The sequence below is a fragment of the Ricinus communis genome, chromosome 6 (genome assembly GCF_019578655.1).
Source record: "Ricinus communis isolate WT05 ecotype wild-type chromosome 6, ASM1957865v1, whole genome shotgun sequence".
NCBI classification, from domain to species: domain Eukaryota; kingdom Viridiplantae; phylum Streptophyta; class Magnoliopsida; order Malpighiales; family Euphorbiaceae; genus Ricinus; species Ricinus communis.
Genome location: NC_063261.1, coordinates 20,066,613 through 20,081,447, shown reverse-complemented (window position 1 = coordinate 20,081,447; position 14,835 = coordinate 20,066,613). Strand labels below are relative to the sequence as shown.

General features: G+C 31.9%; 1 protein-coding gene across 2 annotated transcripts; it reads right to left on the bottom strand.

Moving 5' to 3' along the window:
* Positions 1-4,851: 4,851 nt before the first annotated feature.
* On the bottom strand, positions 4,852-9,356 carry LOC8288124 (receptor protein kinase-like protein At4g34220). 2 transcript variants are annotated; one of them, XM_025157268.2, is made up of 3 exons: positions 9,093-9,354; positions 7,327-8,604; positions 4,852-5,785 (listed from the first exon to the last, which is right to left on the bottom strand). In XM_025157268.2, the coding sequence occupies exons 2-3, from the start codon at positions 8,561-8,563 to the stop codon at positions 5,124-5,126; spliced, it is 1,899 nt and encodes a 632-aa protein (XP_025013036.1). In that variant the 5' UTR covers positions 8,564-8,604; positions 9,093-9,354; the 3' UTR covers positions 4,852-5,123. The 2 variants fall into 2 exon arrangements, with proteins under 2 accessions (XP_025013036.1, XP_015574430.1); XM_015718944.3 differs by having other exon boundaries at positions 7,327-9,356.
* Between the last annotated feature and the right edge of the window lie 5,479 nt (positions 9,357-14,835).

The window sequence follows — 14,835 nt, the reverse complement described above, 5'->3', positions numbered from 1 at the left end:
GGTGTAGCCTCTATCTCACTCTCTCCATAAGGAATTGTTATCTTCCTAAGGGGAGGATGTTCAGACTGGACAGTTAGGTTTTCTCCTACCTTCCACTCAAGGGCTTTGTTCCTTACTGTGACAGGACTAATGGACTTATCCTTAAAGGGATAAAGGATGCCATTTTCTTTGCAATAAATTTGAAACCAATCAAAAAATTTGATTTAGGCTTTGTTTTGAATGCAAAATTGATAGTATTTTTCCTGAATACTATCTTTTTCTTTTAAAAAATTCTTAAAAAACCAAAATTTTTTAAGATGGTTTTTCTTTGAATAGAAATCTTCATGCAAGAGTTTTTTGTCAATTTCAAACTCTTTTGAAATCATGTTGATCTCTGCTTCAAGGTTTTGGGTTATGGCTGATGGTGATAGTGAAGATGGGGTAGAGGTTATCTCCATATCTTCGTCATCTTTCTTTGGATTTAAGAGATAAATCTCTTCAAAAGGCTTTAAAATTTGAATGTCTCTTTCTTCAGTTTTGATTGTAAAATCAATCTTGAAGAGAGGGAACTTTAAAAACTCATAAATTTGTTTCTTTTGGACTTTGGGTATTTTCCAATCATCTATATGCTTTGAAAAATCTTCAATAGTGATTTCTTCACTATTTACTAGACCTTTGTACCTCGATGATTCAGAGGCAGAAGAATTTGAGAAAGAAGAAGATCTACAGAAGAAAGGTTCTAAATTCATTTTAAAATAAACTAAAATAACTTTCTAGACAAGCCTGGACCACGCCTCTCGCCTTTCGCCTCGTCTGGCTTCGGGTCTTACTCACAAGATAAAATGAACAGAACTTGCCTATAGGAAACCTTATGCAGTTTAAAATGAATGTAAAGTCTTTATAATGTAGATATGCTTCTAATTCCGGAACCCAATTGGCTCTGATACCAAATTAAAACAAGATCTAGAAAACAGAAGGAAATATTAAGCAGTGAAGATAAAGATCAGCAAGTTTCTGATGTGCAGGATCCTCAGACGAGGCAAGCACAGAGCATACGCTTGATGATGGGGAAAGAAGAAGATAGATAAAGAAGGAGACAGCATAGAGAGATAAAACTTTGAATAAAAAGATAAACTTTGAATTGCTTTATTAATAATAACAGACTTTGAACATTTCTTATGTGCAGGATCCTCAGACGAGGCAAGCACAGAGCATACGCTTGATGATGGGGAAAGAAGAAGATAGATAAAGAAGATAAACTTTGAATTGCTTTATTAATAATAACAGACTTTGAACATGGACATATAAACAACTTTGAAAGCTTTAAACAAACATACAACTTTGTAAAACTTTGAAATAGAAGAAAATATAGACTTACAAGAGGAGTTACAAGATTTCTCTCTCTCTCTACTCACTCTTTTCACTCTTATATTTCTTCGCTTTTATGAGAACAAGATAACAGAAGAGCTTATCTTTCTATGCTGTCTACTTCAAGTTCTGAGTTCTTCTTTGGAGGTCTCCTCTTTATATAGAGGTCTCGGAGCTTTGGATACCTTTCACGGGCTTTGGATGCTTTGGTTAGTGGAGTAGAAATGATTCCAGTTGTCTTTGGCTTGTTGCAATAATGCTTCACAAGCTTTGAAACTTTTGGAATAATGCCAACCTTCTTTTGATAAAGCTGTCGGCCATTTCTTTGAAATAATCTTTTACTTTTTTGACTTTTTCTTTTGCTTTTGTCTTTTCTTTTTCTTTTCTTTTCTATTTCTTTTTTTTTCCTTTTCTTTTTCTTTTTGGGCTTTTGATATGGGCTTTAAGCCTATTACAAAGATCCTTGGGCTGCCGTTTCCGGTTTTCAACCCATGGGCTTTATCAAGGAGATAACCTTATGAGACTTTGAATATCCCATAACAATCGTCTCCAGCTGAATCATCCAAGTCAAATGCAGCAGTACTGGCACTGGAAGAGGACGATGGTGATACTTTGGATTTGCCTTTGGAAGAAGCTGTTTCAAACAACTATTTTATTAGTTGTAGGAAATCTTCTTCGGTCTGGGCAGCAGCAAGCTTTGGAAGTAAAAATGACTTTTGGTAAGTGAAAAGAGTGAGTAGAGAGAGAGAGAAATCTTATAACTCCTCTTGTAAGTCTATATTTTCTTCTATTTCAAAGTTTTACAAAGTTGTATGTTTGTTTAAAGCTTTCAAAGTCTGTTATTATTAATAAAGCAATTCAAAGTTTATCTTCTTTATCTATCTTCTTTTTTCTCCATCATCAAGCGTATGCTATGTGCTTGCCTCGTCTGAGGATCCTGCACATTAGAAACTTGCTGATCTTTATCTTCACTGCTTAATATTTCCTTCTGTTTTCTAGATCTTATTTTAATTTGGTATCAGAGCCAATTGGGTTCCGGGATTAGAAGCATATCTACATTATAAAGACTTTACATTCATTTTAAACTGCATCAGGTTTCCTGTAGGCAAGTTTTGTTCATTTTATGCGCAGTAGTAAGACCCGACGGACATGGCAAGAAGTCGAGAGTCGTGGTCCGTGCTTGTCTAGAAAGTTATTTTGGTTTATTTTAAAATGAATTTAGAACCTTTCTTCTGTAGATCTTCTTCTTTCTCAAATTCTTCTGCCTCTGAATCATCGAGGTACAAAGGTCTAGTAAATAGTGAAGAAATCACTATTGAAGATTTTTCAAAGCATATAGATGATTGGGAAATACCCAAAGTCCAAAAGAAACAAATTTATGAGTTTTCAAAGTTCCCTCTCTTCAAGACTGATTTTACAATCAAAACTGAAGAAAGAGACATTCAAATTTCAAAGCCTTTTGAAGAGATTTATCTTTTAAATCCAAAGACCCTCTAAAAGCATATGGAAAAGGATTATAAGTATATCCATATAGGTCTTGTCCAGGTAGGAATAAAGCCCCTTACTAGAGAAGGTTTAGATACTTCCATATTAGCAGTCCTTAGGGATGCTAGGTTTACAAATTTCTATGATTCTTTGTTAGGTACTGTTGAGTCGAGTCTCAATAAAGGACCTATTTCTTTCAATTGTTTTCCAAATATCACGATTTCTTTAAACGACAAAAATGTTTTAAAGAGCATCGTTCTTCAAATCAAAACTCACAATTACAAAATGCTTGAAGGATCTATTCCGATAGCATTAATTTTCAAAATTCACTATAAAGCTATGATTTCTGCCTTTGGTTCCAAACACAAACTTCACTCACCAAAAGGAGAAACACTGTTCCTACAAACAGATCTATCCAAATCCAACGCAACTATTCCAAAAACCATTCAATGGAAAGACATTACACTTCCAAAAGAATGGATCCTCGAAGGTGCAACCCAACCTTCATCTCCAAAGCAAACAGAACCAAACACAAACCTTAAACACATAGCCCAATATCCAGATGGAAAGGTAAAGATCACATTCAACAGAAAGTCAACTTCCTCTAGATTTTCTGATGATGGTTCTTCAACATCGACCATAGATATTGGAAGGGTATCCAAAATTTCTTTTGTTATCTATGCTCCTTACAAAGAACCAATTCCATCTCAAACTCAACCCAGATTTTCAACATCTGATGTTCCAAAGACACTTCAGAATGTTGATTACCAAAGCAATATCCCCAGACTAGTTTACACTGATCCAAAGAAAGATGACGAAGATATGGAGATAACCTCTACCCCATCTTTACCATCACCATCAGCTATAACCCAAAACCTTGAAGCAGAGATCAACATGATTTCAAAAGAGTTTGAAATTGACAAAAAACTCTTGCATGAAGATTTCTATTCAAAGAAAAACCATCTTAAAAAACTTTGGTTTTTTAAGAATTTTTTAAAAGAAAAAGATAGTATTCAGGAAAAATACTATCAATTTTGCATTCAAAACAAAGCCCAAATCAAATTTTTTGATTGGTTTCAAATTTATTGCAAAGAAAATGGCATCCTTTATCCCTTTAAGGATAAGTCCATTAGTCCTGTCACAGTAAGGAACAAAGCCCCTGAGTGGAAGGTAGGAGAAAACCTAACTGTCCAGTCTGAACATCCTCCCCTTAGGAAGATAACCATTCCTTATGGAGAGAGTGAGATAGAGGCTACACCTTACAAACTGGTAGACGAGAACCTAGAAAAGAATGTCAAGAATATTGTTCAACAGAACAATTATTCGAACACCTGTTTAAACACTATAGGAAAGCAACTGGTTAGAATAGAAAACCAGATTCAAAAGCCCCCTGTAGTGGTGACATCTCCAATAGAGTGAGTAGAGAGATAGAGAAATCTTGTAACTCCTCTTGTAAGTCTATATTTTCTTCTATTTCAAAGTTTTACAAAGTTTTATGTTTGTTTAAAGCTTTCAAAGTTGTTTATATGTCCATGTTCAAAGTCTGTTATTATTAATAAAGCAATTCAAAGTTTATCTTCTTTATCTATCTTCTTCTTTCCCCATCATCAAGCGTATGCTCTGTACTTGCCTCGTCGAGGATCCCATCGAAACTCACGATCTTTATCTTCACTGCTTAATATTTCCTTCTGTTTTCTAGATCTTGTTTTAATTTGGTATCAGAGCCAGGTTATGGTGGGATTCTAAAGCAAGTTCAAGTCCAGTTTTAATTTGGTATCAGAGCCCGTGTCTTTATAAATAATTAATATATATTTATTAATTTTAAATAATTAAATATATATCAATTATTAAATACCAAAATATAAAACTGGCGTATATATTTTATTTTCTCGTTCATTATGCAGATATACATAGTGTAAATGAGAATTTTCCCTAAACTAAACTAATGGGTGTTAAAATTTACGTAAAAGAAAGCATAAAACCCTTTATAAGTCTAATTGGTGAGGTGTACCACATAAATAAAATAAATGGTTTATCCTTTATCACCGAATAATGTTTTCACATTAAATTAGTGGACTACCATATTTTATTATTTATACATAATAAACAACATTTGATTAATCAGTCAAACATACAAAGCATATATTGCACTCTCGATATCATATAATAAGATATCCACATAATCTTCTTTATGCTCTCTTTATGCCCCATTAAAAAAAAAAGAAAAGCCTAAAAAGAAACACTGACCTTTGATCCAACTTTGCACTTTTATGGGGACCCATACATTATCACTAATTTGAAAGATGTAAAGGGATCTTCTCTAGGACTTGAACGGCTTCTTTCATGGATGGTCTCTTTTGTGGTGCAAAAGAAGCACAACTAAACCCTAACTTAAAGCATGCCAACACAGCATCCTCTTTAGCCTCCACATCAGCTCTGATCGCCACATCAGTAAATCTCAAAACCCGGTTCTTATCTTCCACAATTGAACCGGCTGTCCATTGGCTCAGCTCTCTCTCCGAGAGCACTCTGCCAGTGAGAAGTTCAAGCAAGATAACGCCAAATGAATAGACATCCCATTTGAGGTTTGGCTTTAGGTTCTTCAACGACTCGGGCGCTTGATACGGCGACCCATTAGTTGTGGAGGAGCTAGGGGTTGCATGCGGGCTGGCGGCGGTGATAGGGTGGTCTTGAGAGGTGGTGGTTGATCTTTGGCTGCCAAAATTGCGGCCTGAGTTGCTTGCTTTGTAGCTATTGTTGCCTAAGACTAGCCTGTCTAACCCAAAATCGGAGATAATGGGCTCCATATCCGAGTTTAAAAGGATGTTGCTCGGTTTTACGCTCCCATGCACGTTCTTTTTCTCATGAATGAAGGCTAGTCCTCGAGCCACACCTCTTGCGATCTTGAACCTGACTTTAAGAGGCAGATGAAATGGCGATGAACCTGGTTTTCCTGAATTATACCAAAGCAAATTAATAAAAGGTTAATTAGTTTCACGAAAAGAAAAGGGAGATATGGTAAATTCTATTATTATATATAAAAGGAAGATATAACTAGTAGAAATGCATATACGACATAATAAATATCTTTTTTATTTTCATTAAAAAAATTTATTAAAATTTGAATTTAAAATTTAAATATACCATTATATTAAAAATTTTAAAATAATACTTTATTATTCGTAAAAGTCATATTCGAATTAAACTCTAAATATATATACACTAACAAAAATACTCACTTTGTGTGATATATACATGCATGCTAGCATTATACCATGTAATTAAGTTAAACTTCTTGATGACGTGTAAAAATTTCTCATTATATTCTCCTAAACTATAGTGAATGAATAATATAAAGTCATGATACCTCCTATGGAATGGAGCCATGCTCTAGGTATATAATATATATATATATGCAGTCAAACCCATACAACATTCAATGAGTAATCACATGAATTAATTAATGTTAACTGCAATGAATAAAATGGTTTAATTAATCAAATAACTTCAAAAGAAAAGAAAAGGGAAAAAGGTGCAGACAAATCACAGACAACTGAGACCAGAGATCACAAGGGAAAGTAATGAACAGAAGCCCAGGTAAGGAAATATGTCTCCCAGCAGACAAGACGTGGAGATCAAAATTTTAAGGAAAAAAGAATTTAATAATAATAATAACAATGTACAGTAAAAAAGCAAATGCTGGTTGCTGTTTTCCTAAGAAAGTGACACATGATTTTGGCGTATTATGCGTTTTCTTTTGTTCGGTTGTAGTGTTCCCACTTTTTCTTTTTTCTTTTTAATTTTCATTTTTACAAATAAGAATTTAATTTAAAAAATAATTTATTCTTTTATAAAAAAAGAAATTAAAACTTAGTCCACGAGTTAGCATTAGACCCATCGCCATCTTACAAAATCTAACGGTTGATACCCAACATTGTGGAAAAGTAGACGAGTGCTTTTCTGTTTTATTTTCTTTTTCCTAATTAAGTTTTGAAGTTGGATTATATTAGTTTTATCTCTCCTTTGTTATAGATTAATTTTAGGCTTCATTTTCAGAAACTTATAAAGCTCATACCTTTTTTTGCATGTTGATTTTGTTTATTACACTCTATCAATTATTAATTTTTTTTTTTTTAAATAGAATTAAAGTTAATTAATAAAATAATATTTTTATTAAAAGCTTTTGTCCACGTCCTACCAAAACAAACATATAATAATATCCAATATTATCGATTAGCTGATTTATTTATATTAATGAATTTTTAATTATAATAATTAATAGTAATAAATCAATCAATTAAAGTATAATATTTAATAAATTATTTTAAATATTTATATTTAATTTAATTTATTTTGCGATGGAGGGATAGAGATTTTTCTGATAAAAAAGGCTAGCATATTTTAGTATGCGTATTTTAGCATATGATGTATAAAATTACTAACGTGTCCCAAAAAAAAGAATAGACTGAGAAGAGGAAAACGAAAGAAACTTACTGAAACTGGAGCTAGCAAGGCTGCCATTGGAGACATAATCATAGATAACGAGCTTCTCATCATCTCCCCAATAAAACCCACGAATCCTAACCAGATTTGGATGTCTCATCTTAGAAATGAACCTCACTTGATTCTCAAAATCCTTGAACCTCTCTATACCACTTTCTCCTATTCTCCTGACAGCAAAAGCCGTTCCATCAGCAAGAACAGCTTTGTACACTATGCTTGCACCACTTGCTCCTAATATATATGCTGATGCTTTTAGCAACGTTTCCATGTCCATCTCTGTCTCCCCATCAACTATCACCAGCTTTCCTCCTTTTTGCTGCGGGTGATGGCTGCTTCCATACCACTGGTTACTACTTTCATTCTGCTGGCCACTGCCTTCCCGGTCGCTATCTGAAGTTGCAGATTCTTCTGATGTTTCTTCTGCTTTAATTGGTAGACATGACCATGTAATGGGCTTTCTTGATTCTGCTAGCTGATCAGTTTTTGTGCTTATTGATTCTGGTTGTAGTTTTTGCTCACTCTTTGGTAGGTAGTCGTTGGTGCTGGTATGGTTTAGTGTTTTCTTTTTCTTTAGTTGGTATACGTAAAGAATGGCTAGTGCAAGAATGGTTATACCAGCTAAATCCGCGACCACTATAGCTATTACGGTAGTTGGCTTTAGACCATTTTGGGTTTGGTTTCCGGAAGCCTTTTGATTTCCGGAAGAAGTGTTTGTTACAGGGGTTGATTCTAGTGGCTTAGGTATGACTGCAATAGCTGGTGAAGTAGTTGAAATATTTGGTGGAGTAGAAAGAGTTGAAGGAATTGAGCATAGATTCTTTAATGGTTTGCCACAGAGATCAATGTTTCCTTTGAAAGACTCTGTCTTTTGATTAAGCAAAGACAATGACTCAGGTATTGCACCAGTTAGATTGTTGAATGAGAGATCAATGGTTGCATTTTGAGCAATTTCCTTTGCAAATGCTTGTGATATTTGACCTGAAAGCTTGTTGTAAGAGAGATTTAAGTAACGCAAATTAGCTCCACCGAAATCAAGAGGTAAAGAACCATTTAAGAGATTAGAAGACAGATCTAAAACTTGAACAGAATTGAACCCGCTGGGAACATAACCAGAAAAGTAATTAGACCTTAAAGAAACAACTGTAAGATTTTGCAAACTTGTCAAATTCTTGGGCACTTTCCCAGCCAATGCATTATCAGAAAGATTCAACAGCTGTAAATTCTTCATCCCACCAATGGACTCGGATAACTCACCAGAAATCTCATTTCCTGAAAGAGAAATCACTTCTAGCTCAGTAGCATTAAATATTGAACTGGGCAACGAACCATTCAAGTAATTGTTAGAAAGATCAAGGTGTTTAAGGTGCTGAATAAAGCCCAAGTCAGGAGGAATTGAACCCAGAAGCTGACTAGAAGGGAGAACTAAACTTGTGACCCTAAACATATCTGGTGTGCCTTGAAGGCCTAATTCTGTACATGTAACACCATTCCATGAACATGGTGTATCATCATCATAGTTCCAACTTTCCAAGACTGATAATGGGTCACTTAGAGTAGAGTATTTAAAAGAAAGTAGAAGTATTCCATCTGTATTGAGAGCAAATGTTGGAACTAAACCAAGAACAAGAAAAAGGAAAAGAAAGACTAAGAAATGAAGATTGACGTCACTGAAAGACATGGTTTCTTGGTTCAATCAAACATGGTAGCTAGCAAAGAATTAGCCTTTACATATAAGAGAGAAAGAGAGAGATGCTGACCAACTGCAGTTGAAGTTGTTCAGGTGACCAAATTGACATGAGAAAAAGAAACTGAGCAGAGGAGCAGAGAGTGGGAGTTGTTGCTGATAATGAGTTACTTGATGCTAAAAAAAAGAAGGGTACTAAGAAAGGAAAAGTTAGCAGAGAATGAGAGTTGTTGTAGCCAAGGGGCAGAAAGTGGAAATCTCTGTGTGGAGTTGAGTTGATGTAATGAAAGGGAAACTTAACTGAAGATGGACAGTGATAAAAAAGAAAAAAAATTGGGGGTCTTATTTATTAATTAGGTAATAAAAAAAGTTAGAGGGGAATCTTGTATCTGCTGCTACAAGACACCCAAGTGAGTTGTAACCCATCAGATTGCAGGGGTATTCCTGACTGTTTGTGATCTGAAGTCTCACTATAATACCTCCTTCTTTTTGAGTATTGACATTGTGCCCAAGATCACTTTTCTGCTGGTTTCCAATTGTTTACTAGGGATAAAATGTACTAGACATGGCCTTCTGAAATTTGCATTTTTCTTGGCTTTCCTTAGTTGTATCCTTCCCCTAATCTTGCATCATCTGTTACAACTCAACATTAGTGGATATTTTATGTCTTACAGCTTCATTCTTGAGCTTTTAAGAGATGGCTTACAACTTCATTCTTGAGCTCTTAAGGAATAAGAACAGTTAGAAAGAGAATTGATATGATTTAAGAGATGGCATGAGCTTAAATTCTAACCATTTGCATTATAAGACATACATTCAGAATCTCAGTTCTTATACTATTAATGAGCCAAAGAAACAAAGAGCTTGAATTGATAAAAAAATTTGACCGAAACCGAATTAGAAAAGCAATTCGATGATTATTTTTTTATTTTATTTATTAATTTTTAAATTTTAATTTGATATCGAAATATTATTCGTTTGACAATCTATTTAATTATCTAAAAATACTTTCTGTTTTTTTTTTTCTCTTTTCTTTTATAGTTAATTGAAAGACTATGGTTAAATGGCCAATTTTCAGTTGACCAAACTAATAATTTTTTCGGTTCAACAAAATTTTAAACCCAAACCGACAGGTTAATTTCACTTTTGGCATTGTTATGTTACCTAAACTGTGATAAATCCTGTCTTAAATAAGAGAAAAGAAAGATGTATGGATTAGAAGAAAAATAGTTGACAAAAAAGGACTAACATGCAAAAGGGAGAACTGTAAACCAGGACCAAAATAGACAATTCACTTGTCTCAGTTTGATAATTGGTTTTTGCCAAAAATGAAGAAAGATAAAAGAGTGGTCCTGAAGGAATGGGGCCTCATCTGAGAAAAAGTTTTTTCTCCAATTTGCTGCTTCAGCTCTGCCACCCCACAAAGGCCACATCTTCTTTCTCTTAAATCCCTAAATCAACTAATCCTTGTATACATTTTTAAATTGGGACATCCCATTAACATACCCAATCTTTTTCTTATTATTTAATCACTCACATTTACTTAATCAATTTATAAATAAAATAGTATCAAACTGATTTTTAAATTAAACAATGTTTACAATCAAACTAAAAGTAATAGTTTTTTATTATATATATTATTAATCAAATCACATACATATATATATATATATATATATATATATATATATATATATATATATATATATATATATGTATATTGTAACGACCATATGAGATATTGTCCGCTTGGACCCCTCACTGGCCTCATGGTTTTGTTCTTTTGGCAGGTTCGAGAGCTTCCCAGGAGATCCCTATCTTAGAATTTCTATAAACCAAGCACGTTTAGTTTTAAAATTTCTAAAACTCTACAGAAAAATAACTAAAAGGCGTCTTATGTGATTAATTCCAACTCTTTACATATATATTATCAGTTATTTCCCACCCCATTTCAATGTGCAATTTGATTTATTTATATACTCTCGTACCTTAAAGTGTTGCCATCTTATAAGCCTGTCAGAAGCCGCTCCTTGTCCAGGCATCTTATCTTTGCTCCAGCGTTCACTTCCTACCCTCGTCGGACTACTTTTCCAGATCAGACTATCATATATATATATATATAATATATAATATAATATAATATAATTCAGAAAAGAAAAAATAGTTTCGATTTTTTTATAATTTCTTTTTTATATAATGAAACTCTATTTTAACAACAAACTATAAAAATTTAGTGGCAGAATTATATTATTTGGTGGGACCATTGCAATATATACTTTTATTAGAGCTCATTATTCAAAATCAAGAATAAGAGTCGTAAAATCCAAATCCCTAGATGCTTTTTTAGATCATAGTCACGAGTTCACATTGCTTCTACTCCTCAATAATTCATTTTTATGTATATAATTTTTTTTAATGTTTTTTACATACAAACTGCAGGGTATGTTTGGTGGGGATTTAAGAATCCAATAAATAAAAAAAATTAATATTAATCTTTTTTAGGTTTTATTGATATGCATTTTTATTTATTTATATTTACTAACACATGGATCATTACTTCTTATTTTATGTATATATATATTATCATATAAAATTTAAAAAAATTATTTGAAATATAAAATATAAAATCTTTTTTATTTTAACGCTCCAAAATGATTTTATAACTTATGTGAGACCCTTTGATTTAATGATGCATAAGTATTATGAAGCAATTTGTTTTCGGGGACGACAGTGGCATTCCAAAAAGGCAATTCATCTTAGTTAATCTGCCTAATAAAAGTGAGATTTATGACTAATTCCTTCCAACTGAAGCAAGCAATGGACAATGCTTAAGGAGAAAACTTTTGTGGAAATTCAAGCTTTGATCATCAATCGTAATTTTAACCCTTTGTTAATAGTTGGGTGCGGCCAAAAACAAAAAGAATGGATTTGGTTGATTAATCGAACTGAAGTGAAATTGTTTTTAATTAAATTTTCAGTTCAGTTTCAATCGATTTATTTCGATAGATTTTTCAATTTTATTTTAATCGGTTCACTTCAATTACTTCTTTAGATAATCTATAGTTAAAAATTGACAGAAAAATTATATCAACTATTTAAAAATTTTAATTATTTCGAATCCAACAGAAGCCCCGTGAATGAAGGTATATTATGAATAAAAGGGTTTGTATATTATAATATTTTATAAAAAATCAATTCAGATTTACAATCTTGTAAACTAGAAAAATTGCTAATTTACAAGAGGATGATTATGAATACTAATAGTGTCTTTTATTTACGGTAATATTTACGAAGTGAGCCCCATATTGTCAATAACATCTAGGTTATTTTTCTGAAATTTTTCAAAGATATTTTAAAATTAATAAAAAAATATTATTTTTACTGTATAAACTGAAAAAAAAATACTTTTTTTAATTTTTTTAAAAAAAATACAGTATGGTTATATTTTCAATTATTTTTTAGTTACTTTTTGGTTATTTTACTAAAAAATAATAAAAATCGTATTTTGAAAATATCAAAATTAAAAAATTATATTTTTAATATTTTCATACAGTAAAAATAAAGAAATATACGGTATTTTCAATAAAAAAATTAAAAAACATAGATATTTTTATTATTTTTCAATTATGCGAATCAGGGCCTTGTTAATGAAGATTATTTTTCTTCATTTAAAAAAAAAAATAAAAAGATAGCTCCATAGTTTTTATTTTGTTTGGTAAGTATTCCACTTCTTTGTTTATATGGGTGTGAATTTGCCCCGAATAGATTAATTGAATTCTGAGGTGCATATGGCAAGACAAATTGTGATTTAAATAAACATATATACAAAGAGAATCCCCAGATCAGCAAGATTTAATTACATAAATAACAAAATGCTCCAAATATTTGGGAATCAAAGACTAAGAAAGTCATGTATATGGCACCAAAGAAATTAGTATCAAAATTCAGAACAATTTGGAGATGCATTAATGCAACTACAGCACCAATGTAGCCACCCATTTCACCTTAACTTGGTCATGAAATGTTATGCATGACATCACACAAATTTGGCACCATCATTTTATCTAGAAAACTGCAAATAGACAAGGATCACTGCAAACCCCAAGTCCTGGGGACCCTTTTTTTGAGCTGAGCAAATAGCAGTCTATTCATGGTCCCAAACCCATGTACACATACCTTCTAGCTTTCTGGATAGATATACTGCTAAATCTGGGTTTGTCCGAACTGCACGTGTACATCTTGTGCCACAAACAAAAGGTCGTGCTATCTAATTTTTCTTGGCTAGGAATCTTTATAGGGGTTTTCCTTGATTTAGCATGTATAATTAGTTTAAGGCGTAATAGTTTGTTAATTTTTTTAAAAATTATCAATTTAGTTATGATTCGATTAATTAAGTGCAATTTTGACCAAATTGAGTTGCTAGTCAAAATTAGATAATATGGATAATAACATGAATACAATTTAGAAAATAAAAAATTTAAAATTAAGTAACGTATATATATAATTGATATTAGGACCCATTGACTTGGATTTCTCATTTTTTAATTGGTTTTCATCTCACTGTTTGTTCGCGTTGTTTAATTTAGATAAACAACTCAATTAGGCCAAAATTGCACTCAATTGCTAAATCGGGACTAAATTGATGATTTTTAAAGAATTGGCCAAAATAGCAAAATTTTATTAAAATTTAGATTATTTAGACTATTAGATCTTAGTTTACCTAATTTAAAACGTGTTGGACAGAATTTCTATAAATAATAAAATATTATCTTAAAAATTTTAATATAGTTGTATATATGAAGGTTCAACTCGAAATATCAATTAAGCTCCAAGTGAATCTAACTCATATTTAGTAGATCATGTTTTCCTTTATTTTTTTTTTTCTGCAAGTTTCATTTTCAACTTAGGAAAAAAGAAAAAAGGACATGCAGGCAATTTAAGATATTTCTATTTGTTGGCAAATAGTATTATGAAAAGTTTAGACAATGACTAATAATGTGAATAATTATCTTTTAATGTCTTCAATAAGAACAAAAAGGTGGTGAGAGGTAGAATTCAATATCTATTAATGTAATAATTAAATAAACATGGTGGTTAAAAGTAATTCCCAACCCGTGAAAATGAATGTACCAAACCAATATCACGAGAAGACATTAATGTAATAGAATAGATTATTGTTATTAAACTGTCTAAGAAAAAATAGAGCAGAGATGTTCATCATGGGTTGCTGCTGGTTTTAATTGATAGTACTTTGGTTGTGGTACCATGAAACTCCAAATCCAGCTAACCCTAATATCTTTCTTTTTTATTATTCTTATTTTGTCAAAAGAGATAGTATTCATTTCTCCTCCATTCATTTTTGTTGTTTTCTTTCACTTCACATGCATGTGATTCTTTTTTTGTGTGTGTATGGGGAATAATCAAGCAATTAAGACTCATATGTTGTTAATAATAATAATAATAATAATAATAATAAATTTACCATTAACCATGATTGCACTGCATAGGTAGATCTTGCTAGAATTTCCCTGGAAGAATTCAGGAATATAGATTTAAGAAGCTAATTTATGTGTATATACCCTAATGTATAAGTGATTTGTTGTATACATCTTGCCTGTTTTATATCTGGACAGTAAATTATTATCAATCGTTTAGTACTAATAAGTATTAATTTAATCACTCGAACTTTATCGATTGTTTGTGAATAACATTAACAAGTATAATTTATTTAAAAATTATTAACTAGAAAAATAAGTTGTGGTGGTGGTGAGGAATTAATTAAGGAGGTAAATGACTCATTTCTTTGTTATGCTTTA

What these genes read in the sequence shown, in the direction of transcription:
- LOC8288124 (XM_015718944.3), bottom strand. Translation starts at nt 9,013, where the DNA reads ATGTCTTTCAGTGACGTCAATCTTCATTTCTTAGTCTTTCTTTTCCTT. An exon ending in CCTTGCTAGCTCCAGTTTCA is followed by an intron (nt 5,786 to 7,326) that starts GTAAGTTTCTTT and finishes GGTATAATTCAG; the next exon opens with GAAAACCAGGTTCATCGCCA.